Below are 26,288 nucleotides of genomic sequence, written 5' to 3'. Positions count from 1 at the left end.
CTGGCTGGTGTCTGGCAGGCTGCACAGTGAGGTCTGTCTGGTGTCTGGCAGGCTACACAGTGAGGTCTGTCTGGTGTCTGTCTGGCTACACAGTGAGGTCTGTCTGGTGTCTGGCAGGCTACACAGTGAGGTCTGTCTGGTGTCTGGCAGGCTACACAGTGAGGTCTGTCTGGTGTCTGGCAGGCTACACAGTGAGGTCTGTCTGGTGTCTGTCTGGCTACACAGTGAGGTCTGTCTGGTGTCTGGCAGGCTACACAGTGAGGTCTGTCTGGTGTCTGTCTGGCTACACAGTGAGGTCTGTCTGGTGTCTGGCAGGCTACACAGTGAGGTCTGTCTGGTGTCTGGCAGGCTACACAGTGAGGTCTGTCTGGTGTCTGGCAGGCTACACAGTGAGGTCTGTCTGGTGTCTGGCAGGCTACACAGTGAGGTCTGTCTGGTGTCTGTCTGGCTACACAGTGAGGTCTGTCTGGTGTCTGGCAGGCTGCACAGTGAGGTCTGTCTGGTACACAGTGAGGTCTGTCTGGTACACAGTGAGGTCTGTCAGGCTACACAGTGAGGTCTGTCTGGCTACACAGTGAGGTCTGTCTGGCTACACAGTGAGGTCTGTCTGGCTACACAGTGAGGTCTGTCTGGCTACACAGTGAGGTCTGTCTGGCTACACAGTGAGGTCTGTCTGGCTACACAGTGAGGTCTGTCTGGCTACACAGTGAGGTCTGTCTGGCTACACAGTGAGGTCTGTCTGGTACACAGTGAGGTCTGTCTGGCTACACAGTGAGGTCTGTCTGGTGCACAGTGCGGTCTGGCAGGCTGCACAGTGAGGTCTGTCTGGTGTCTGGCAGGCTGCACAGTGAGGTCTGTCTGGTGTCTGTCAGGCTACACAGTGAGGTCTGTCTGGTGTCTGGCAGGCTACACAGTGAGGTCTGTCTGGTGTCTGGCAGGCTACACAGTGAGGTCTGTCTGGTGTCTGTCTGGCTACACAGTGAGGTCTGTCTGGTGTCTGGCAGGCTACACAGTGAGGTCTGTCTGGTGTCTGGCAGGCTACACAGTGAGGTCTGTCTGGTGTCTGGCAGGCTACACAGTGAGGTCTGTCTGGTGTCTGTCTGGCTACACAGTGAGGTCTGTCTGGTGTCTGGCAGGCTACACAGTGAGGTCTGTCTGGTGTCTGTCTGGCTACACAGTGAGGTCTGTCTGGTGTCTGGCAGGCTACACAGTGAGGTCTGTCAGGCTACACAGTGAGGTCTGTCTGGTGTCTGGCAGGCTACACAGTGAGGTCTGTCAGGCTACACAGTGAGGTCTGTCAGGCTACACAGTGAGGTCTGTCTGGCTACACAGTGAGGTCTGTCTGGCTACACAGTGAGGTCTGTCTGGCTACACAGTGAGGTCTGTCTGGCTACACAGTGAGGTCTGTCTGGCTACACAGTGAGGTCTGTCTGGCTACACAGTGAGGTCTGTCTGGTACACAGTGAGGTCTGTCTGGTACACAGTGAGGTCTGTCAGGCTACACAGTGAGGTCTGTCAGGCTACACAGTGAGGTCTGTCAGGCTACACAGTGAGGTCTGTCTGGCTACACAGTGAGGTCTGTCTGGCTACACAGTGAGGTCTGTCTGGCTACACAGTGAGGTCTGTCTGGCTACACAGTGAGGTCTGTCTGGCTACACAGTGAGGTCTGTCTGGCTACACAGTGAGGTCTGTCTGGTACACAGTGAGGTCTGTCAGGCTACACAGTGAGGTCTGTCTGGCTACACAGTGAGGTCTGTCTGGCTACACAGTGAGGTCTGTCTGGCTACACAGTGAGGTCTGTCTGGCTACACAGTGAGGTCTGTCTGGCTACACAGTGAGGTCTGTCTGGCTACACAGTGAGGTCTGTCTGGCTACACAGTGAGGTCTGTCTGGCTACACAGTGAGGTCTGTCTGGTACACAGTGAGGTCTGTCTGGCTACACAGTGAGGTCTGTCTGGTACACAGTGAGGTCTGTCAGGCTACACAGTGAGGTCTGTCTGGTGTCTGGCAGGCTACACAGTGAGGTCTGTCTGGTGTCTGGCAGGCTACACAGTGAGGTCTGTCTGGCTACACAGTGAGGTCTGTCTGGTACACAGTGAGGTCTGTCAGGCTACACAGTGAGGTCTGTCAGGCTACACAGTGAGGTCTGTCAGGCTACACAGTGAGGTCTGTCTGGCTACACAGTGAGGTCTGTCTGGCTACACAGTGAGGTCTGTCTGGCTACACAGTGAGGTCTGTCTGGCTACACAGTGAGGTCTGTCTGGCTACACAGTGAGGTCTGTCTGGCTACACAGTGAGGTCTGTCTGGTACACAGTGAGGTCTGTCTGGTACACAGTGAGGTCTGTCTGGTACACAGTGAGGTCTGTCAGGCTACACAGTGAGGTCTGTCTGGCTACACAGTGAGGTCTGTCTGGCTACACAGTGAGGTCTGTCTGGCTACACAGTGAGGTCTGTCTGGCTACACAGTGAGGTCTGTCTGGCTACACAGTGAGGTCTGTCTGGTACACAGTGAGGTCTGTCTGGCTACACAGTGAGGTCTGTCTGGTACACAGTGAGGTCTGTCAGGCTACACAGTGAGGTCTGTCTGGTGTCTGGCAGGCTACACAGTGAGGTCTGTCTGGTGTCTGGCAGGCTACACAGTGAGGTCTGTCTGGTACACAGTGAGGTCTGTCAGGCTACACAGTGAGGTCTGTCTGGTGTCTGGCAGGCTACACAGTGAGGTCTGGCAGGCTACACAGTGAGGTCTGTCAGGCTACACAGTGAGGTCTGGCAGGCTACACAGTGAGGTCTGTCAGGCTACACAGTGAGGTCTGTCAGGCTACACAGTGAGGTCTGTCAGGCTACACAGTGAGGTCTGTCAGGCTACACAGTGAGGTCTGTCAGGCTACACAGTGAGGTCTGTCAGGCTACACAGTGAGGTCTGTCTGGTACACAGTGAGGTCTGTCTGGCTACACAGTGAGGTCTGTCTGGTGTCTGTCTGGCTACACAGTGAGGTCTGTCTGGTGTCTGTCTGGCTACACAGTGAGGTCTGTCTGGCTACACAGTGAGGTCTGTCTGGTACACAGTGAGGTCTGTCTGGTGTCTGTCAGGCTACACAGTGAGGTCTGTCTGGCTACACAGTGAGGTCTGTCTGGCTACACAGTGAGGTCTGTCAGGCTACACAGTGAGGTCTGTCTGGCTACACAGTGAGGTCTGTCTGGCTACACAGTGAGGTCTGTCTGGCTACACAGTGAGGTCTGTCAGGCTACACAGTGAGGTCTGTCTGGTGTCTGTCTGGCTACACAGTGAGGTCTGTCTGGTGTCTGTCTGGCTACACAGTGAGGTCTGTCTGGCTACACAGTGAGGTCTGTCTGGCTACACAGTGAGGTCTGTCAGGCTACACAGTGAGGTCTGTCTGGTGTCTGTCTGGCTACACAGTGAGGTCTGTCTGGTGTCTGTCTGGCTACACAGTGAGGTCTGTCTGGCTACACAGTGAGGTCTGTCTGGCTACACAGTGAGGTCTGTCTGGCTACACAGTGAGGTCTGTCTGGCTACACAGTGAGGTCTGTCTGGTGTCTGTCTGGCTACACAGTGAGGTCTGTCTGGTGTCTGTCTGGCTACACAGTGAGGTCTGTCTGGCTACACAGTGAGGTCTGTCAGGCTACACAGTGAGGTCTGTCAGGCTACACAGTGAGGTCTGTCTGGCTACACAGTGAGGTCTGTCTGGTGTCTGTCTGGCTACACAGTGAGGTCTGTCTGGTGTCTGTCTGGCTACACAGTGAGGTCTGTCTGGCTACACAGTGAGGTCTGTCTGGCTACACAGTGAGGTCTGTCTGGCTACACAGTGAGGTCTGTCTGGCTACACAGTGAGGTCTGTCTGGCTACACAGTGAGGTCTGTCTGGCTACACAGTGAGGTCTGTCTGGCTACACAGTGAGGTCTGTCTGGCTACACAGTGAGGTCTGTCTGGCTACACAGTGAGGTCTGTCTGGTACACAGTGAGGTCTGTCTGGCTACACAGTGAGGTCTGTCTGGCTACACAGTGAGGTCTGTCTGGCTACACAGTGAGGTCTGTCTGGTACACAGTGAGGTCTGTCTGGTACACAGTGAGGTCTGTCTGGTACACAGTGAGGTCTGTCTGGTACACAGTGAGGTCTGTCTGGTACACAGTGAGGTCTGTCTGGTACACAGTGAGGTCTGTCTGGTACACAGTGAGGTCTGTCTGGTACACAGTGAGGTCTGTCTGGTACACAGTGAGGTCTGTCTGGTACACAGTGAGGTCTGTCTGGTACACAGTGAGGTCTGTCTGGTACACAGTGAGGTCTGTCTGGTACACAGTGAGGTCTGTCTGGTACACAGTGAGGTCTGTCAGGTTACACAGTGAGGTCTGTCAGGTTACACAGTGAGGTTTGTCTGGTACACAGTGAAGTCTGTCTGGTACACAGTGAGGTCTGTCAGGCTACACAGTGAGGTCTGTCTGGTGTCTGGCAGGCTACACAGTGAGGTCTGTCTGGTGTCTGGCAGGCTACACAGTGAGGTCTGTCTGGTACACAGTGAGGTCTGTCAGGCTACACAGTGAGGTCTGTCTGGTGTCTGGCAGGCTACACAGTGAGGTCTGGCAGGCTACACAGTGAGGTCTGTCAGGCTACACAGTGAGGTCTGGCAGGCTACACAGTGAGGTCTGTCAGGCTACACAGTGAGGTCTGTCAGGCTACACAGTGAGGTCTGTCAGGCTACACAGTGAGGTCTGTCAGGCTACACAGTGAGGTCTGTCAGGCTACACAGTGAGGTCTGTCAGGCTACACAGTGAGGTCTGTCTGGTACACAGTGAGGTCTGTCTGGCTACACAGTGAGGTCTGTCTGGTGTCTGTCTGGCTACACAGTGAGGTCTGTCTGGTGTCTGTCTGGCTACACAGTGAGGTCTGTCTGGCTACACAGTGAGGTCTGTCTGGTACACAGTGAGGTCTGTCTGGTGTCTGTCAGGCTACACAGTGAGGTCTGTCTGGCTACACAGTGAGGTCTGTCTGGCTACACAGTGAGGTCTGTCTGGCTACACAGTGAGGTCTGTCTGGCTACACAGTGAGGTCTGTCAGGCTACACAGTGAGGTCTGTCTGGCTACACAGTGAGGTCTGTCTGGCTACACAGTGAGGTCTGTCTGGCTACACAGTGAGGTCTGTCTGGTGTCTATCTGGCTACACAGTGAGGTCTGTCTGGTGTCTGTCTGGCTACACAGTGAGGTCTGTCTGGTGTCTGTCTGGCTACACAGTGAGGTCTGTCTGGCTACACAGTGAGGTCTGTCTGGCTACACAGTGAGGTCTGTCTGGCTACACAGTGAGGTCTGTCAGGCTACACAGTGAGGTCTGTCTGGTGTCTGTCTGGCTACACAGTGAGGTCTGTCTGGTGTCTGTCTGGCTACACAGTGAGGTCTGTCTGGCTACACAGTGAGGTCTGTCTGGCTACACAGTGAGGTCTGTCTGGTGTCTGTCTGGCTACACAGTGAGGTCTGTCTGGTGTCTGTCTGGCTACACAGTGAGGTCTGTCTGGTGTCTGTCTGGCTACACAGTGAGGTCTGTCTGGCTACACAGTGAGGTCTGTCTGGCTACACAGTGAGGTCTGTCTGGTACACAGTGAGGTCTGTCTGGCTACACAGTGAGGTCTGTCTGGCTACACAGTGAGGTCTGTCTGGCTACACAGTGAGGTCTGTCTGGCTACACAGTGAGGTCTGTCTGGTACACAGTGAGGTCTGTCTGGCTACACAGTGAGGTCTGTCTGGCTACACAGTGAGGTCTGTCTGGTACACAGTGAGGTCTGTCTGGTACACAGTGAGGTCTGTCTGGTACACAGTGAGGTCTGTCTGGTACACAGTGAGGTCTGTCTGGTACACAGTGAGGTCTGTCTGGTACACAGTGAGGTCTGTCTGGTACACAGTGAGGTCTGTCTGGTACACAGTGAGGTCTGTCTGGTACACAGTGAGGTCTGTCTGGTACACAGTGAGGTCTGTCTGGTACACAGTGAGGTCTGTCTGGTACACAGTGAGGTCTGTCTGGTACACAGTGAGGTCTGTCTGGTACACAGTGAGGTCTGTCTGGTACACAGTGAGGTCTGTCAGGTTACACAGTGAGGTCTGTCAGGTTACACAGTGAGGTCTGTCTGGTACACAGTGAGGTCTGTCTGGTACACAGTGAGGTCTGTCAGGCTACACAGTGAGGTCTGTCAGGTTACACAGTGAGGTCTGTCTGGTACACAGTGAGGTCTGTCTGGTACACAGTGAGGTCTGTCAGGCTACACAGTGAGGTCTGTCAGGCTACACAGTGAGGTCTGTCTGGTACACAGTGAGGTCTGTCTGGTACACAGTGAGGTCTGTCTGGTACACAGTGAGGTCTGTCTGGTACACAGTGAGGTCTGTCAGGCTACACAGTGAGGTCTGTCAGGCTACACAGTGAGGTCTGTCAGGTACACAGTGAGGTCTGTCTGGTACACAGTGAGGTCTGTCAGGCTACACAGTGAGGTCTGTCTGGTACACAGTGAGGTCTGTCTGGTACACAGTGAGGTCTGTCTGGTACACAGTGAGGTCTGTCAGGCTACACAGTGAGGTCTGTCAGGCTACACAGTGAGGTCTGTCAGGCTACACAGTGAGGTCTGTCTGGCTACACAGTGAGGTCTGTCAGGCTACACAGTGAGGTCTGTCAGGCTACACAGTGAGGTCTGTCTGGTACACAGTGAGGTCTGTCAGGCTACACAGTGAGGTCTGTCTGGTACACAGTGAGGTCTGTCTGCTACACAGTGAGGTCTGTCAGGCTACACAGTGAGGTCTGTCTGGTACACAGTGAGGTCTGTCTGCTACACAGTGAGGTCTGTCTGGCTACACAGTGAGGTCTGTCTGGCTACACAGTGAGGTCTGTCTGCTACACAGTGAGGTCTGTCTGGCTACACAGTGAGGTCTGTCTGCTACACAGTGAGGTCTGTCTGGCTACACAGTGAGGTCTGTCTGCTACACAGTGAGGTCTGTCTGGTACACAGTGAGGTCTGTCTGGTACACAGTGAGGTCTGTCTGCTACACAGTGAGGTCTGTCTGCTACACAGTGAGGTCTGTCTGCTACACAGTGAGGTCTGTCTGCTACACAGTGAGGTCTGTCTGCTACACAGTGAGGTCTGTCTGCTACACAGTGAGGTCTGTCTGCTACACAGTGAGGTCTGTCTGCTACACAGTGAGGTCTGTCTGGTACACAGTGAGGTCTGTCTGGCTACACAGTGAGGTCTGTCTGCTACACAGTGAGGTCTGTCTGCTACACAGTGAGGTCTGTCTGGTACACAGTGAGGTCTGTCAGGTACACAGTGAGGTCTGTCTGCTACACAGTGAGGTCTGTCTGCTACACAGTGAGGTCTGTCTGCTACACAGTGAGGTCTGTCTGCTACACAGTGAGGTCTGTCTGGTACACAGTGAGGTCTGTCTGGTACACAGTGAGGTCTGTCTGGTACACAGTGAGGTCTGTCTGGTACACAGTGAGGTCTGTCTGGTACACAGTGAGGTCTGTCTGGTACACAGTGAGGTCTGTCTGGTACACAGTGAGGTCTGTCTGGTACACAGTGAGGTCTGTCTGGTACACAGTGAGGTCTGTCTGGTACACAGTGAGGTCTGTCTGGTACACAGTGAGGTCTGTCAGGTTACACAGTGAGGTCTGTCAGGTTACACAGTGAGGTTTGTCTGGTACACAGTGAAGTCTGTCTGGTACACAGTGAGGTCTGTCAGGCTACACAGTGAGGTCTGTCTGGTGTCTGGCAGGCTACACAGTGAGGTCTGTCTGGTGTCTGGCAGGCTACACAGTGAGGTCTGTCTGGTACACAGTGAGGTCTGTCAGGCTACACAGTGAGGTCTGTCTGGTGTCTGGCAGGCTACACAGTGAGGTCTGGCAGGCTACACAGTGAGGTCTGTCAGGCTACACAGTGAGGTCTGGCAGGCTACACAGTGAGGTCTGTCAGGCTACACAGTGAGGTCTGTCAGGCTACACAGTGAGGTCTGTCAGGCTACACAGTGAGGTCTGTCAGGCTACACAGTGAGGTCTGTCAGGCTACACAGTGAGGTCTGTCAGGCTACACAGTGAGGTCTGTCTGGTACACAGTGAGGTCTGTCTGGCTACACAGTGAGGTCTGTCTGGTGTCTGTCTGGCTACACAGTGAGGTCTGTCTGGTGTCTGTCTGGCTACACAGTGAGGTCTGTCTGGCTACACAGTGAGGTCTGTCTGGTACACAGTGAGGTCTGTCTGGTGTCTGTCAGGCTACACAGTGAGGTCTGTCTGGCTACACAGTGAGGTCTGTCTGGCTACACAGTGAGGTCTGTCTGGCTACACAGTGAGGTCTGTCAGGCTACACAGTGAGGTCTGTCTGGCTACACAGTGAGGTCTGTCTGGCTACACAGTGAGGTCTGTCAGGCTACACAGTGAGGTCTGTCTGGTGTCTGTCTGGCTACACAGTGAGGTCTGTCTGGTGTCTGTCTGGCTACACAGTGAGGTCTGTCTGGCTACACAGTGAGGTCTGTCTGGCTACACAGTGAGGTCTGTCTGGCTACACAGTGAGGTCTGTCTGGCTACACAGTGAGGTCTGTCAGGCTACACAGTGAGGTCTGTCTGGTGTCTGTCTGGCTACACAGTGAGGTCTGTCTGGTGTCTGTCTGGCTACACAGTGAGGTCTGTCTGGCTACACAGTGAGGTCTGTCTGGCTACACAGTGAGGTCTGTCTGGTGTCTGTCTGGCTACACAGTGAGGTCTGTCTGGTGTCTGTCTGGCTACACAGTGAGGTCTGTCTGGTGTCTGTCTGGCTACACAGTGAGGTCTGTCTGGCTACACAGTGAGGTCTGTCAGGCTACACAGTGAGGTCTGTCAGGCTACACAGTGAGGTCTGTCTGGCTACACAGTGAGGTCTGTCTGGTGTCTGTCTGGCTACACAGTGAGGTCTGTCTGGTGTCTGTCTGGCTACACAGTGAGGTCTGTCTGGCTACACAGTGAGGTCTGTCTGGCTACACAGTGAGGTCTGTCTGGTACACAGTGAGGTCTGTCTGGCTACACAGTGAGGTCTGTCTGGCTACACAGTGAGGTCTGTCTGGCTACACAGTGAGGTCTGTCTGGCTACACAGTGAGGTCTGTCTGGCTACACAGTGAGGTCTGTCTGGTACACAGTGAGGTCTGTCTGGCTACACAGTGAGGTCTGTCTGGCTACACAGTGAGGTCTGTCTGGTACACAGTGAGGTCTGTCTGGTACACAGTGAGGTCTGTCTGGTACACAGTGAGGTCTGTCTGGTACACAGTGAGGTCTGTCTGGTACACAGTGAGGTCTGTCTGGTACACAGTGAGGTCTGTCTGGTACACAGTGAGGTCTGTCTGGTACACAGTGAGGTCTGTCTGGTACACAGTGAGGTCTGTCTGGTACACAGTGAGGTCTGTCTGGTACACAGTGAGGTCTGTCTGGTACACAGTGAGGTCTGTCTGGTACACAGTGAGGTCTGTCTGGTACACAGTGAGGTCTGTCAGGTTACACAGTGAGGTCTGTCAGGTTACACAGTGAGGTCTGTCTGGTACACAGTGAGGTCTGTCTGGTACACAGTGAGGTCTGTCAGGCTACACAGTGAGGTCTGTCAGGTTACACAGTGAGGTCTGTCTGGTACACAGTGAGGTCTGTCTGGTACACAGTGAGGTCTGTCAGGCTACACAGTGAGGTCTGTCAGGCTACACAGTGAGGTCTGTCTGGTACACAGTGAGGTCTGTCTGGTACACAGTGAGGTCTGTCTGGTACACAGTGAGGTCTGTCTGGTACACAGTGAGGTCTGTCAGGCTACACAGTGAGGTCTGTCAGGCTACACAGTGAGGTCTGTCAGGTACACAGTGAGGTCTGTCTGGTACACAGTGAGGTCTGTCAGGCTACACAGTGAGGTCTGTCTGGTACACAGTGAGGTCTGTCTGGTACACAGTGAGGTCTGTCTGGTACACAGTGAGGTCTGTCAGGCTACACAGTGAGGTCTGTCAGGCTACACAGTGAGGTCTGTCAGGCTACACAGTGAGGTCTGTCTGGCTACACAGTGAGGTCTGTCAGGCTACACAGTGAGGTCTGTCAGGCTACACAGTGAGGTCTGTCTGGTACACAGTGAGGTCTGTCAGGCTACACAGTGAGGTCTGTCTGGTACACAGTGAGGTCTGTCTGCTACACAGTGAGGTCTGTCAGGCTACACAGTGAGGTCTGTCTGGTACACAGTGAGGTCTGTCTGGTACACAGTGAGGTCTGTCTGGCTACACAGTGAGGTCTGTCTGGCTACACAGTGAGGTCTGTCTGCTACACAGTGAGGTCTGTCTGGCTACACAGTGAGGTCTGTCTGCTACACAGTGAGGTCTGTCTGCTACACAGTGAGGTCTGTCTGCTACACAGTGAGGTCTGTCTGGTACACAGTGAGGTCTGTCTGGTACACAGTGAGGTCTGTCTGCTACACAGTGAGGTCTGTCTGCTACACAGTGAGGTCTGTCTGCTACACAGTGAGGTCTGTCTGCTACACAGTGAGGTCTGTCTGCTACACAGTGAGGTCTGTCTGCTACACAGTGAGGTCTGTCTGCTACACAGTGAGGTCTGTCTGGTACACAGTGAGGTCTGTCTGGCTACACAGTGAGGTCTGTCTGCTACACAGTGAGGTCTGTCTGCTACACAGTGAGGTCTGTCTGGTACACAGTGAGGTCTGTCAGGTACACAGTGAGGTCTGTCTGCTACACAGTGAGGTCTGTCTGCTACACAGTGAGGTCTGTCTGCTACACAGTGAGGTCTGTCTGGTACACAGTGAGGTCTGTCTGGTACACAGTGAGGTCTGTCTGGTACACAGTGAGGTCTGTCTGCTACACAGTGAGGTCTGTCTGGTACACAGTGAGGTCTGTCTGGTACACAGTGAGGTCTGTCTGGTACACAGTGAGGTCTGTCTGCTACACAGTGAGGTCTGTCTGCTACACAGTGAGGTCTGTCTGGTGTCTGTCAGGCTACACAGTGAGGTCTGTCAGGCTACACAGTGAGGTCTGTCTGGTACACAGTGAGGTCTGTCTGGTGTCTGTCAGGCTACACAGTGAGGTCTGTCTGCTACACAGTGAGGTCTGTCTGGTACACAGTGAGGTCTGTCTGCTACACAGTGAGGTCTGTCTGCTACACAGTGAGGTCTGTCTGGTACACAGTGAGGTCTGTCTGGTACACAGTGAGGTCTGTCTGGTACACAGTGAGGTCTGTCTGGTACACAGTGAGGTCTGTCTGGTACACAGTGAGGTCTGTCTGCTACACAGTGAGGTCTGTCAGGCTACACAGTGAGGTCTGTCTGGTACACAGTGAGGTCTGTCTGGTGTCTGTCAGGCTACACAGTGAGGTCTGTCTGCTACACAGTGAGGTCTGTCTGGTACACAGTGAGGTCTGTCTGGTACACAGTGAGGTCTGTCTGCTACACAGTGAGGTCTGTCTGCTACACAGTGAGGTCTGTCTGCTACACAGTGAGGTCTGTCTGGTACACAGTGAGGTCTGTCTGCTACACAGTGAGGTCTGTCTGCTACACAGTGAGGTCTGTCTGGTACACAGTGAGGTCTGTCTGCTACACAGTGAGGTCTGTCTGCTACACAGTGAGGTCTGAGAAACTAACCACTCTTGGAACAACACATGTTACCTACTTTAGAGAGCTTTGTGTCTGGTGATGTCATCATAATGCAGCCAACAGGTTGAACTGTGTTTGACAGAAGCTTCTGGGTTAAACTGGGTTGGCGTGCTCTCTTGTGCTCAGTAAGTAGTTTACCTAAACTGCATGCAACCTTTTGTACAGGCCATATCTCAGTTAGCAGTGACAGGTTGTTGTATTGTTCTGTATAAATGTTTCTGAATTCCTCGGCAAATGTACTACTTCTGATAAAAACCCTTCTTACTACAGCACTGTTTGGGTCAGTGTTATTGTGCCCTTTAATAAACTCACATTTTTATTCATGTTTTGATTGTTGCAGTTGAATGTAGAGTGAAAGTAGAGCTCTGCCTACCCCTTGGCTCTCTGAGGTTACAATCTAGTTGGATGATTCTGGACTCAACACAGAAAACCGTTGGACTGTTTCAATTCTTTCTGCCCCAGTTTATGCGTGGAGGGATTGGAAGGTTTTCGCTGTCAAGTTGTTTTACGTTTGGTCCTGGGGAGAACGGATGATTTATGTCGTGACCTTTGTGTCCCTGTGAGACGTCTAGAGCTGGACTCGTCTCTGTTTACTCTGCATTGTAGAACATTTATGTTAACAGTACATCCCGCATGTATACTTATGGCATAATGGACTTGTTTGTTCCACGCTTTTCAACATGTCGTCTCTGTTTGTTTAACTCGGTCATTTGTGTAAATACATTGTTTGGATGGCGACGTCTTCAGTGCTACAGGACGCAAATAACTCTAATGACACAATAGTGATTCATGGGGAATAAGTCTAGAAAGATTGATTGGTCCAAGTCGGGATATTTTCTTCCCCCAGAGTCTGTCACAAAGGACTTATAAAGAAATGTCTATTTTTATGCCCATGGACGCCAAGTGATTTGCTCCAAAACAGACAAACTATTTTGTTGCCCAAGGCTGGCCAGGGATCAAACACGGCACTTTCCCTCCAGTGTCCAGATAGATACAGGTCAACCAGCAGAGCTGTGAGACATCATACCTCCCTTTAGAGCTGATGAACACATCCTGAGCGATCACTCTGTATATGTCTCTCTCACTGTCTATCTAGCTCTATGGGCAATACTGTATTTTTGAAGAGTTACCACCTCTTCCTTCAAGTCATGTCATAAACCAGCCTTCTGGGATCCCCTAGCCAGACCTTGAGCTATGTCTGGCTCTCTCTCTGTCTGTCTGGCTCTCTGTGTCTGGCTGGCTGGCTCTCTGTGTGTCTGGCTGGCTGTTTCTCTGTGTGTCTGTCTGGCTCTCTGTCTGGCTCTCGGGTTGTCTGGCTGGCTCTCTGGCTGGCTGGCTGGCTTGCTCTCTGTCTGGCTGGTTGGCTCTCTGGCTGGCTGGCTGGCTCTGGCTGGCTCTGGCTGGCTGGGTATCTGGCTGGCTGGCTGGCTCTCTGGCTGGCTGGCTCTCTGGTTGGCTGTCTCTCTTTGTGGCTGGCTGGCTCTCTGGCTAGATGGCTGGCTGGCTCTCTGGCTGGCTCTCTTGCTGGCTGGCTCTCTGTGTGGCTGGCTGGCTCTCTGGACCGCTGGCTGGCTGGCTCGCTGGCTAGCTCTCTGGCTGGCTGGCTGGCTGGCTTGCTCGCTCTCTGGCTGACTGGCACTCTGTGGCTGGCTGGCTCTGTGTCTGTCTGTCTGGCTCTGTGTGTGTCTGGCTGGCTGGATCTCTGTGTGGCTGGCTGGATCTCTGTGTGGCTGGCTGGATCTCTGTGTGGCTGGCTGGATCTCTGTGTGGCTGGCTGGATCTCAGTGTGGCTGGCTGGATCTCTGTCCGGCTGGCTGGATCTCTGTGTGGCTGGCTCTCTGTGTGGCTGTCTGCCTCTGTGTCTGCCTCCTGTGTGTGTGTGTGTGTGTGTGTGTGTGTGTGTGTGTGTGTGTGTGTGTGTGTGTGTGTGTGTGTGTGTGTGTGTGTGTGTGTGTGGCTCTGTCTGTGTGGCTGGCTCTCTGTCTGTGTGGCTGCCTCTCTCTCTGGCTGTCTGGCTGCCTCTGTGTCTGGCTGTTTGTCTGGCTGTTTGTCTCTGGCTTTCTGGCTGTGTGTCTGGCTCTCTGGCTGACTGTCTGTGTGTCTGGCTCTCTGGATCTCTGTCTGTGTGGCTGTGTTTCTGGCTCTCTGTCTGTCTGGCTGTGTGTCTGGCTCTCTGTCTGTCTGGCTGTGTGTCTGGCTCTCTAGCTGTCTGTCTAGCTCTGTCTGTCTGTGTCTGTCTCTCTGTCTGTGTGGCTGCCTCTCTGTCTGTGTGGCTGCCTCTCTCTCTGGCTGTCTGGCTGCCTCTCTCGCTGGCTGTCTGGCTGCCTCTGTGTCTGGCTGCCTCTGTGTCTGGCTTTCTGGCTGTGTGTCTGGCTCTCTGGCTGTGTGTCTGGCTCTCTGGCTGACTGTCTGTGTCTGGCTCTGGCTCTCTGGCTGTGTGTCTGGCTTTCTGGCTGTGTGTCTGGCTCTCTGGCTGACTGTCTGTCTGGCTCTGGCTGTCTGGCTGTGTGTCTGGATCTCTGTCTGTGTGGCTGTGTGTCTGGCTCTCTGTCTGTGTGGCTGTGTGTCTGGCTCTCTGGCTGTCTGTCTGTGTCTGGCTCTCTGGCTGTCTGTCTGTGTCTGTCTCTCTGGCTGTCTGTCTGTGTCTGTCTCTGTCTGTGTGTCTGGCTCTCTGTCTGTCTGTGTGTCTGGCTGTGTGTCTGGCTCTCTGTCTGTAGGTCTGTCTGTGTGTCTGTCTCTCTTGCTGTGTGTGTCTTTCTGGCTGTGTGTCTGGCTTTCTGGCTGTGTGTCTGGCTCTGGCTGTCTGGCTGTGTGTCTGGCTCTCTAGATCTCTGGCTGTCTGGCTGTGTGTCTGGCTCTCTGACTGTGTGTCTGGCTCTCTAGCTGTCTGTCTGTGTCTGGCTCTCTGGCTGGCTATCTGTCTGTCTGGCTGTGTGTCTGGCTCTCTGGCTGTGTGTCTGGCTCTCTGGCTGTGTGCCTGGCTCTCTGGCTCTGGCTCTCTGTCTGTGTGTCTGTCTCTCTGTCTGTGTGTCTGGCTCTGTCTCTCTGGCTCTCTGTCTGTGTGCCTGGCTCTCTGTCTGTAGGTCTGTCTGTGTGTGTCTGTCTCTCTTGCTGTGTGTCTGTCTCTCTTGCTGTGTGTCTGTCTCTCTGGCTGTGTGCCTGGCCCTCTAGCTGTGTGCCTGGCTCTCTGTCTGTGTGTCTGGCTCTCTGTCTGTGTGTCTGTCTCTCTGTCTGTGTGTCTGGCTCTGTCTCTGGCTCTGGCTCTCTGTCTGTGTGCCTGGCTCTCTGTCTGTGGGCCTGGCTCTCTGGCTGTGTGCCTGGCTCTCTGGCTGTGTGCCTGGCTCTCTGGCTGTGTGCCTGGCTCTCTGGCAAGCTGTGGGCCTGGCTCTCTGGCAGTCTGTGGGCCTGGCTCTCTGGCAGTCTGTGGGCCTGGCTCTCTGGCAGTCTGTGGGCCTGGCTCTCTGGCAGTCTGTGGGCCTGGCTCTCTGGCTGTGTGCCTGGCTCTCTGGCTGTGTGCCTGGCTCTCTGGCAGTGTGCCTGGCTCTCTGTCAGTCTGTGTGCCTGGCTCTCTGGCAGTCTGTGTGCCTGGCTCTCTGGCAGTCTGTGTGCCTGGCTCTCTGGCAGTCTGTGTGCCTGGCTCTCTGTCAGTATGTGTGCCTGGCTCTCTGTCAGTCTGTGTGCCTGGCTCTCTGTCAGTCTGTGTGCCTGGCTCTCTGTCAGTCTGTGTGCCTGGCTCTCTGTCAGTCTGTGTGCCTGGCTCTCTGTCAGTCTGTGTGCCTGGCTCTCTGTCAGTCTGTGTGCCTGGCTCTCTGTCAGTCTGTGTGCCTGGCTCTCTGTCAGTCTGTGTGCCTGGCTCTCTGTCAGTCTGTGTGTCTGGCTCTCTGTCAGTCTATGTGTGTCTGGCTCTCTGGCTGTCTGTGTGTCTGGCTCTCTGGCTGTCTGTGTGTCTGGCTGTTTCTGTCTGTCTGTGTGTCTGTCTCTCTTGCTGTATGTCTGGCGCTCGCTCGCTCTGTCTCTCTCTCTCGCTTTCTCTGTCTGTCTCTCTCGCTTTCTCTGTCTGTCTCTCTCGCTCTGTCTGTCTCTCTCTTGCTCTCTCGCTCTCTCTGTCTGTCTCTTGCTCTCTCGCTCTCTCTGTCTGTCTCTTGCTCTCTCGCTCTGTCTGTCTCTTGCTCTCTCGCTCTCTCTGTCTGTCTCTTGCTCTCTCGCTCTCTCTGTCTGTCTCTTGCTCTCTCGCTCTCTCTGTCTGTCTCTTGCTCTCTCGCTCTGTCTGTCTCTTGCGCTCTCGCTCTCTCTATCTGTCTCTCGCGCTCTCGCTCTCTCTGTCTGTCTCTCGCTCTCTCGCTCTCTCTCTCTGTCTGTCTCTCGCTCTCTCGCTCTCTCTCTCTGTCTGTCTCTCGCTCTCTCGCTCGCTCTCTCTGTCTGTCTCTCGCTCTCTCGCTCGCTCTCTCTGTCTGTCCCTCTCGCTCTGCCTGTCTCGCTCTGCCTGTCTCGCTCTGCCTGTCTCGCTCTGCCTGTCTCGCTCTGCCTGTCTCGCTCTGCCTGTCTCGCTCTGCCTGTCTCGCTCTGTCTGTCTCGCTCTGTCTGTCTCTCCCTCTCGCTCTGTCTGTCTCTCCCTCTCGCTCTGTCTCCATCTCCCTCTCGCTCTGTCTGTCTCGCTCTGTCTGTCTGTCTCGCTCTCTGTCTGTCTGTCTGTCTCGCTCTGTCTGTCTGTCTCCCTCTCGCTCTGTCTGTCTGTCTCCCTCTCGCTCTGTCTGTCTGTCTCCCTCTCGCTCTGTCTGTCTGTCTCCCTCTCGCTCTGTCTGTCTGTCTCCCTCTCGCTCTGTCTGTCTGTCTCCCTCTCGATCTGTCTGTCTGTCTCCCTCTCGATCTGTCTGTCTGTCTCCCTCTCGCTCTGTCTGTCTGTCTCCCTCTCGCTCTGTCTGTCTGTCTCCCTCTCGATCTGTCTGTCTGTCTCCCTCTCGATCTGTCTGTCTGTCTCCCTCTCGCTCTGTCTGTCTGTCTCCCTCTCGCTCTGTCTGTCTGTCTCCCTCTCGCTCTGTCTGTCTCGCTCTGTCTGTCTGTCTGTCTGTCTGTCTGTCTGTCTGTCTGTCTGTCTGTCTGTCTGTCTGTCTCCCTCTCGCTCTGTCTGTGTCTGTCTGTCTCCCTCTCGCTCTGTCTGTCTTTCTCCCTCTCGCTCTGTCTGTCTTTCTCCCTCTCGCTCTGTCTGTCTTTCTCCCTCTCGCTCTGTCTGTCTTTCTCCCTCTCGCTCTGTCTGTCTTTCTCCCTCTCGCTCTGTCTGTCTTTCTCCCTCTCGCTCTGTCTGTCTTTCTCCCTCTCGCTCTGTCTGTCTTTCTCCCTCTCGCTCTGTCTGTCTTTCTCCCTCTCGCTCTGTCTGTCTTTCTCCCTCTCGCTCTGTCTGTCTTTCTCCCTCTCGCTCTGTCTGTCTTTCTCCCTCTCGCTCTGTCTGTCTTTCTCCCTCTCGCTCTCTCTGTCTTTCTCCCTCTCGCTCTCTCTGTCTTTCTCCCTCTCGCTCTCTCTGTCTCGCTCTCGCTCTCTCTGTCTCCCTCTCGCTCTCTCTGTCTCCCTCTCGCTCTCTCTGTCTCCCTCCCGCTCTGTCTGTCTTTCTCCCTCTCGCTCTCTCTGTCTCCCTCTCGCTCTCTCTGTCTCGCTCTCTCTGTCTCCCTCTCGCTCTCTCTGTCTCGCTCTCTCTGTCTCGCTCTCTCTGTCTCCCTCTCGCTCTCTCTGTCTCCCTCTCGCTCTCTCTGTCTCCCTCTCGCTCTCTCTGTCTCCCTCTCGCTCTCTCTGTCTCCCTCTCGCTCTCTCTGTCTCCCTCTCGCTCTCTCTGTCTCCCTCTCGCTCTCTCTGTCTCCCTCTCGCTCTCTCTGTCTCCCTCTCGCTCTCTCTGTCTCCCTCTCGCTCTCTCTGTCTCCCTCTCGCTCTCTCTGTCTCCCTCTCGCTCTCTCTGTCTCCCTCTCGCTCTCTCTGTCTCCCTCTCGCTCTCTCTGTCTCGCTCTCTCTGTCTCCCTCTCGCTCTCTCTGTCTCCCTCTCTCTGTCTCTGTCTCCCTCTCTCTGTCTCTGTCTGTCTGTCTGTCTTTCTGTCTGTCTCCCTCTCTTTGTCTCCCTCTGTCTGTCTGTCTGTCTCCCTCTCGCTCTCTCTGTCTCCCTCTCGCTCTCTCTGTCTCCCTCTCGCTCTCTCTGTCTCGCTCTCTCTGTCTCCCTCTCGCTCTCTCTGTCTCCCTCTCTCTCTCTGTCTCTGTCTCCCTCTCTCTGTCTCTGTCTGTCTGTCTGTCTTTCTGTCTGTCTCCCTCTCTCTGTCTCCCTCTGTCTGTCTGTCTCGCTCCCTCTCGCTCTCTCTGTGTCTGTCTGTCTGGCTCTGTGTGTTCTATCCTTGTTTTCCTCTCTTCTAGCCCTGCATTCCTTTTCTACATTTGGCAAGTGGAGCATTCATATGTGCCTCTGAGGGTCGTCTACCTCCATCCTCCAAGATAAGATCTGTCTTATCTTGTCCCTCTGCTCTGTCTAGTAGGTTCTGACTGCAGCCTAGACCCTGCTCTGTTATCAGAGCAGGGAGAGCCAACCGGCCGTGGTCAACCTGACCTCCAGACAACTGAGCAGGCAGTGTGTTTAACAGGAGAGGACACACACGCCTCCACTCAATCTGCTGCAAAACCCACACACCATATGACATGAGAGCATGATGACTAATATTGTAAATATTGTTCTCTGGTGCAGGTCCCAGAATAACAGCTGCATTAACGCGTCTACTGTTCTTGTTTTTCATATTGGTCGCTGTTCCATGAATGGCCACGGTTCATTCATTTCCATCCTTTAACACTGACCTCTGTGCATTTAGTCTAGACTCGTTAATCCAATCAGGTAATCTGTAAGTCTATTAGCGCCACGGTTTGTCCTGAAAACACTTGTGGGCGTGTCAGATTTGTCTCTGTCGACAGAGGGTTGTTAGGCCAGCTCCCTGCTCTCCCTGCTCTCCCTGTAAATGGCTGAGTGCGGAGGACACAGTGTTCCTGTGAAGATGTAATGTGTATAAAACATTCCCGGGGAAATGAAACTCTCCGTACGAGCTTTGACATTGGCGTCATCCTCCTTACTTCCTTAACGATATAAAGCTGCACTCTGACGGACTGCGTACATTTGGAGGTGAATTATGTCTTTATGACATAATTAGTGGTTTAGACAGGAGGCTTAGTAGTGGATTTATCATTTACATCAGAGGGATACTACTCAAGGTGTGTAGGGCTGTCCTGAGCAGGGAGGAAGCAGTGCAGGCGGTCTACTGCTGCCCTCCAACGGCCTTCAAACCTCTCTGGAGAGGAGAGATGAGATACACAGACCATCGTACACTAGAATCACTTCCAGCCCCAGTCTCACCTTTGAACTTCCGCCCACTGCTCTCTCACTCCTCCAGGGCTCTGTGCTCGGACCCCTGCCCTCGGGTAAGCCTCAGCAGGGTGCCGGGACTGTAGCTATTTTAGTTCTGCTGCCTCGTAACTACAGTAGCCGCTGCCGCTGGTCATTCAGGGAGAACCAAAGCGATAATGAGCTCTGTGTTGTATTGTGTCAGGCTCAGAGGGACGAAATCAGAAATAATCTAATAAGAGGCTTGAGCGTCGCTCACGAAAGACACATGGCCGTCAGACTCGGCCAGGGGGGAGGAGGGGAACATAGAGGTGGGGGGGTAAGGATGTTCATTTATAAACAGTGTTGGCAGTGGTGTTGGCAGTGGTGTTGACAGTGGTGTTGGCAGTGGTGTTGACAGTGGTGTTCTTGGGTTTGGGTCTAATGATGCTATAGCTGTTGCCCAACATTCATGTGTTTATATCGGGACATAGGAACAGTCTTCATGGCTTTAGCAGAGTTGCATGTTCCCTCTAGGTGCTGTGTGCAAACAGGTATTATTAGCATTTTTTTCACTCTTCATACCGTGGAAAAACAGCAGGGCCCTGTTTTCAGTACTCATCCAGAGAGAAAGCGGGAGCCTGACGTTCTTGGTTTGGTGTTGTATGTGTTGAAAACTTACGGCCCACGAGAAATGATTGATTGTGCTTGAAACCTTTGGCAGCTTTGGATTATTTTCCTATTTCCACCCAGGTTTTAATGGTTGTCTTTACAAGCTATGCTCCCCACAGCCCAGTTAGTTTCACGAGTTGTGAGACGTTGAGCCCAAACTACTCTCTTGTACGTTCAGTCAAAAGCAGACAGTCAGCACGTCTGAACGTTTGTCTGGTCAGAGCTTCAGTGTAAGCTGTTGAAAACGTGTACTCCTCCGCCTCTTACTGTCAAAACATTCCCTCGTGTCTGCAGAAACTGCCAGCTGGAGTGAGCCAGTTTGCATACACCTGTGTCCAGGACCATTCCATTTGGACCAATCAGCAGTTCTGGGAGGCCACGTTCTACAGCGAGGTCCAGAACCAGATCCGAACCCTGTACCTCACCGCCCCTGAAGACAAACTAGGCATCAGTGCCAGGCTAAAGGTAAGAGAATGAGAGGTTCCATACAATGGTCTTTCTTCTCTCACTTTTTTAGGCCCATTTGCAGAATGACACTGAACACCCCCATATCTTTCTCCCCCCCTCAGGAACAAGGTCCCCTGCCCCCGGCGGCCCTCGGCGCCTCGGAGCGCACGGCCATGGACCTGGCGGCGGAGCAGCTGCGCGCCTGGCCCTGCCTCAGCAAGGAGAAGCAGCAGGAGCTGGTGAAGAACGAGGAGAGCACAGTGTTCAGCCAGGCCATCCACTACGCCAGCCTCCTGGTATACCTGCTGGTCCCCCTGGACACCAGCAAGAACAAGCTGCTCAGAGCCAACCCCGTCGCTGACTGGGAGAGCGGCAGCAACAGCATCGTCACCAACAGGCAAGCAGAGCAGCTGGTTGCGCCTCACTGCACCCCACTGATATTCAGTCAGTTCAATCTGACACCTAGCCATTCGCCACAGCTATATCAACAGTTAGTTTGACGCAGAACACAGAAGCGCATGGCCCCCTAGGGTGAAATGCACTCGATCGGAAAGAGAAAAAGAGCCCAAATGTAAGGTTGTTATCTAGGACGATAGCGCTCTTGCTTGGGGAGTATTTTGTACTTTGTCATAAGGTGACGATAAGTGTGTGGGCAGACATGGCGTTACTCACCGTGTACATGATCCACTCTCCTCTCCTCTAAAACGGATCAGCGTGCAGCACCTCCTCAGCCATATCCTGCCCACTCCCACGTCCATCCTGTTGGCTGTCCTATCACCTGCTGGAGTTTCAGCCTCAGCTCTGCCAGGGTGGTTAACACTAAGCCTGTCTGCGTGGGGGGGAAGCGGGTGACCTCCACTCAGCCTGTCTGCGTGGGGGAGCGACCTCCACTCAGCCTGCCTGCGTGGGGGAGCGACCTCCACTCAGCCTGCCTGCGTGGGGGAGCGACCTCCACTCAGCCTGCCTGCGTGGGGGAGCGACCTCCAGTCAGCCTGCCTGCGTGGGGGAGCGACCTCCACTCAGCCTGCCTGCGTGGGGGAGCGACCTCCACTCAGCCTGCCTGCGTGGGGGAGCGACCTCCACTCAGCCTGCCTGCGTGGGGGAGCGACCTCCACTCAGCCTGCCTGCGTGGGGGAGCGACCTCCACTCAGCCTGCCTGCGTGGGGGAGCGACCTCCACTCAGCCTGCCTGCGTGGGGGAGCGACCTCCACTCAGCCTGCCTGCGTGGGGGAGCGACCTCCACTCAGCCTGCCTGCGTGGGGGAGCGACCTGCACTCAGCCTGCCTGCGTGGGGGAGCGACCTGCACTCAGCCTGCCTGCGTGGGGGAGCGACCTGCACTCAGCCTGCCTGCGTGGGGGAGCGACCTGCACTCAGCCTGTTTGCGTGGGGGAGCGACCTGCACTCAGCCTGCCTGCGTGGGGGAGCGACCTGCACTCAGCCTGCCTGCGTGGGGGAGCGACCTGCACTCAGCCTGTTTGCGTGGGGGGGGGGGCGGGTGACCTCCACTCAACCAAAAGAAACAAAGATTGGGATTTCCAGGGCTCTGCACTAGGAGTAATGTAATGTGTACCAAGTTTGGAAAATTTGCACGTGTGGCTTTTCTCAGAAATGGAAAAGGGTCTGCCAAGGCCCTATCTCCAGAGTTTCTCACTTTCACTTTCTGTATGTGCTGCTGCTACAAGGTAGCCCCCTAGCTAGTCCCCTCTGAAGCGTATTACTGGAGATTTTAGGCCCTTTGAGTTGTTTACATAGAGAATGTTGAAGACTATACCATGATGAAGCCTTTAGTTCTTGTTTTGCCGCTGTTTTCATGAGTAGGGGGGGGGGGGGGGCGGGGGGCGATGGCCACACTGTGTTTATTTGCTTGTTTTTCTCTCTTGGTTCTTGCCCCAGACTTGTTTTGTTTCTCACAGAGACTTCTGGATCTCATCTGTGTGTTTGTAAACCCTGCGGGACGTTACATCACCGTCCCATGTGAAAAGTGTAGCGTGGCCAAGAGACCGAGTGAGAGGTCCTGGCATCACAGCTGACCTCTCGCCAGACTGCTGGTGTGCCATGCTCACAGACCTCAGGCACACTATCGTCATGTGCATCTCTGGGAAAACTTCAAGCATCCCTCTCTGCAGCCTGTTCTATTCTCATGCCATTAATGCAGACTAAAGTCCGACTAAATGTGTGTTTGCAGTATTGCAGGCAGTGTGGCGGATAGCTTTGACACAGAGAGTGGCTTTGAGGACTCTGAGAACAGCGATGTGGCCAACTCTGTGGTACGCTTCATCGCCCGCTTCATTGACAAGGTGTGCACAGAGAGTGGCGTCAGTCAGGACCACATCAAGAGTTTGCATAGCATGATCCCAGGTACCGTACGACCCCCCCCCCAGTCAACCTCAATACTACTCAATACAATGTCAATTAAACCCAAATACACCTCTATCCAGGAGCTCTGTAGCTAGCAAGCACTGTGACCTCTGACTTCAGAAGCAAACTCCCACTGTCCTAATTCTGTGAGCTTTATCAGTTAACCCTTTTTGCCAAGGTATACCTGGAAGCTGATTGAAGTGTGTATTCTGAGTGCAGGCCTGTAGCGCTGTGTAGTCCTACAGCCTCTGAGCAGATTAACTCTTTGACAAACAGTGAGCTCCATAAGTATTGGGACAGTAACACATGTTTTGTGGTTTTGGCTCTGTACTCCAGCACTTTGGATTATTTTGTTTTATTGTAAATAAGAATAGAATATTTCTATACACTTCAACATTCAACTTTCTCACTCATCATTATTCCTGATTCGTTGAAGATTATCCTGAATCATGGTAGCATCCACATTAATGTAGACGTGTTTAGAGACATGCCTCCCGAGTAACGCAGTGGTCTCAGGCACTGCATCGCAGTACTAGCTGTGCCACTAGAGATCCTGGTTCGAGTCCAGGCTCTGTGTTTAGAAACATGCCTCAGTGGTCTAAGGCACAGTGGTGGTCTAAGCGCAGTGGTCTGAGGCACTGCATCGCAGTACTAGCTGTGCCACTAGAGATCCTGGCTCGAGTCCAGGCTCTGTCGCAGCCGGCCGCGACCAGGAGGCTCACGGGGCGGTGCACAATTGGTCCAGCGTCGTCTGGGTTAGAGGAGGGTTTGGCCGGCATGGATGTTCCTGTCCCATTGCGCTCTAGCGACTCCTGTGGCGGGCCGGGTGCAGTGCACGCTGACACGGTAACCAGGTGTACGGTGTTTCCTCCGACACACTGGCGGAACTGGTTTCCGGGTTAAGTGGGCGTTGTGTCAAGAAGCAGTGCGGCTTGGTTGGGTTGTGTTTCGGAGGACGCATGGCTCTTGACCTTCGCCTCTCCCGAGTGCGTATGGGAGTTGCAGCGATGGGACAGGACTGGAACTACCAATTGGATACCACGAAATTGGGGAGAAAAAAGGGGGTAAAATATTTTTTTAAATAATAATTTAAAAAAAATAGGTGTTTAGAAACATTGTTCTTATTTACAATAAAAGTGACACAAAATTGACACTACATTATTTACAATTTATATTGGGTACAAGATAATCTGAAACACAACCAAGACAAACAGTTCACCTGATATGGATGAAAATACCCTCAAATTAAAGCTGATAGTTTAACCTCATAGTCATTGTATCATCCCAATACTTGTGTATCTCACTGTAGTTGGTGGTCTTCAAAATTGTAAATATAGGCTTCCTGTGGTTGTAAATAGGTGTGTGCAAGCATGTATTTATGTTTACCTGGGTTGGGTAACTTATGTGTTTTTGTGTGTGCATGACATTGTGCTAACTGGTCATGACCTCTGACCCCAGGCATCGTGGCCATGCAGATGGAAACTCTGGAGGCGGTCCACAGGGAGAGCAGGAGGCTGCCGCCCATTCAGAAGGTAGGTGCTGCCCTGCACTGGGCCACCCATTCAGAAGGTAGGTGCTGCCCTGCACTGGGCCACCCATTCAGAAGGTAGGTGCTGCCCTGCACTGGGCCACCCATTCAGAAGGTAGGTGCTGCCTTGCACTGGGCCACCCATCCAGAAGGTAGGTGCTGCCCTGCACTGGGCCACCCATCCAGAAGGTAGGTGCTGCCCTGCACTGGGCCACCCATCCAGAAGGTAGGTGCTGCCCTGCACTGGGCCACCCATCCAGAAGGTAGGTGCTGCCCTGCACTGGGCCACCCATCCAGAAGGTAGGTGCTGCCCTGCACTGGGCCACCCATCCAGAAGGTAGGTGCTGCCCTGCACTGGGCCACCCATTCAGAAGGTAGGTGCTGCCCTGCACTGGGCCACCCATCCAGAAGGTAGGTGCTGCCCTGCACTGGGCCACCCATCCAGAAGGTAGGTGCTGCCCTGCACTGGGCCACCGAGTTTTCTAATATGTCTGTCTGAATGGAAATGGAGTTTATCAACCATGAATATTAGTACCATTTGGATTATTTTGTTTTATTGTAAATAAGAATAGAATATTTCTATACACTTCAACATTCAACTTTCTCACTCATCATTATTCCCGATTCGTTCAAGATTATCCTGAATCATGTAGCATCCACATTAATGTAGACGTGTTTAGAGACATGCCTCCCGAGTAACGCAGTGGTCTCAGGCACTGCATCGCAGTACTAGCTGTGCCACTAGAGATCCTGGTTCGAGTCCAGGCTCTGTGTTTAGAAACATGCCTCAGTGGTCTCAGGCACAGTGGTGGTCTAAGCGCAGTGGTCTCAGGCACTGCATCGCAGTACTAGCTGTGCCACTAGAGATCCTGGATCGAGTCCAGGCTCTGTGTTTAGAAACATGCCTCAGTGGTCTAAGGCACAGTGGTGGTCTAAGCGCAGTGGTCTGAGGCACTGCATCGCAGTACTAGCTGTGCCACTAGAGATCCTGGCTCGAGTCCAGGCTCTGTCGCAGCCGGCCGCGACCAGGAGGCTCACGGGGCGGTGCACAATTGGTCCAGCGTCGTCTGGGTTAGAGGAGGGTTTGGCCGGCATGGATGTTCCTGTCCCATTGCGCTCTAGCGACTCCTGTGGCGGGCCGGGTGCAGTGCACGCTGACACGGTAACCAGGTGTACGGTGTTTCCTCCGACACACTGGCGGAACTGGTTTCCGGGTTAAGCGGGCGTTGTGTCAAGAAGCAGTGCGGCTTGGTTGGGTTGTGTTTCGGAGGACGCATGGCTCTTGACCTTCGCCTCTCCCGAGTGCGTACGGGAGTTGCAGCGATGGGACAGGACTGGAACTACCAATTGGATACCACGAAATTGGGGAGAAAAAAGGGGGTAAAATAATTATTTTAAAAATGATTAAAAAAATTATTTAAAAAAGGGAAAAAAATAGGTGTTTAGAATTTGAAACTCTGCAATCTGTCATCAAAATCGTTGTCATTTCACCGGATGTTGTCGAGGTGGGACGCTAGCCCTTAATGGAGTAATTTTTGTACCTTTTGAAGTAAACCTGTGTCCTTTGATAATTTAGTGGTGTTAAAACTCCTATTTTACTGGAAGTGGTGTTAGAACCCCTATTCTCCTGGAAGTGGTGTTAGAACCCCTATTCTCCTGGAAGTGGTGTTAGAGCCCCTATTCTCCTGGAAGTGGTGTTAGAACCCCTATTCTCCTGGAAGTGGTGTTAAAGCCCCTATTCTCCTGGAAGTGGTGTTAGAGCCCCTATTCTCCTGGAAGTGGTGTTAGAACCCCTATTCTCCTGGAAGTGGTGTTAGAGCCCCTATTCTCCTGGAAGTGGTGTTAGAACCCCTATTCTCCTGGAAGTGGTGTTAGAGCCCCTATTCTCCTGGAAGTGGTGTCAGAAGCCCTATTCTCCTGGAAGTGGTGTCAGAGCCCCTATTCTCCTGGAAGTGGTGTCAGAGACCCTATTCTCCTGGAAGTGGTGTCAGAAGCCCTATTCTCCTGGAAGTGGTGTCAGAACCCCTATTCTCCTGGAAGTGGTGTTAGAACCCCTATTCTCCTGGAAGTGGTGTTAGAACCCCTATTCTCCTGGAAGTGGTGTTAGAACCCCTATTCTCCTGGAAGTGGTGTCAGAGCCCCTATTCTCCTGGAAGTGGTGTTAGAGCCCCTATTCTCCTGGAAGTGGTGTTAGAACCCCTATTCTCCTGGAAGTGGTGTCAGAGCCCCTATTCTCCTGGAAGTGGTGTTAGAACCCCTATTCTCCTGGAAGTGGTGTTAGAACCCCTATTCTCCTGGAAGTGGTG

At 53.5% G+C, this 26,288-nt stretch overlaps 1 protein-coding gene across 3 annotated transcripts in view; it reads left to right on the top strand.

The window, feature by feature from the left end:
• The window catches only part of LOC139563327 (myotubularin-related protein 13-like), a 196,483-nt gene that overhangs the window by 140,708 nt on the left and 29,487 nt on the right, over nt 1–26,288 (top strand). For all 3 annotated transcript variants that reach the window (XM_071381953.1, XM_071381952.1, XM_071381951.1), the window contains exons 18-21: nt 19,943–20,113; nt 20,218–20,492; nt 22,282–22,454; nt 23,913–23,986. In XM_071381953.1, the coding sequence (XP_071238054.1) occupies nt 19,943–20,113; nt 20,218–20,492; nt 22,282–22,454; nt 23,913–23,986 (693 nt within the window). The remainder of the gene's footprint in view (nt 1–19,942; nt 20,114–20,217; nt 20,493–22,281; nt 22,455–23,912; nt 23,987–26,288) is intronic.

Source organism: Salvelinus alpinus, chromosome 33 (genome assembly GCF_045679555.1).
Source record: "Salvelinus alpinus chromosome 33, SLU_Salpinus.1, whole genome shotgun sequence".
NCBI classification, from domain to species: domain Eukaryota; kingdom Metazoa; phylum Chordata; class Actinopteri; order Salmoniformes; family Salmonidae; genus Salvelinus; species Salvelinus alpinus.
This window is presented reverse-complemented; position numbering and strand designations above follow the sequence as displayed.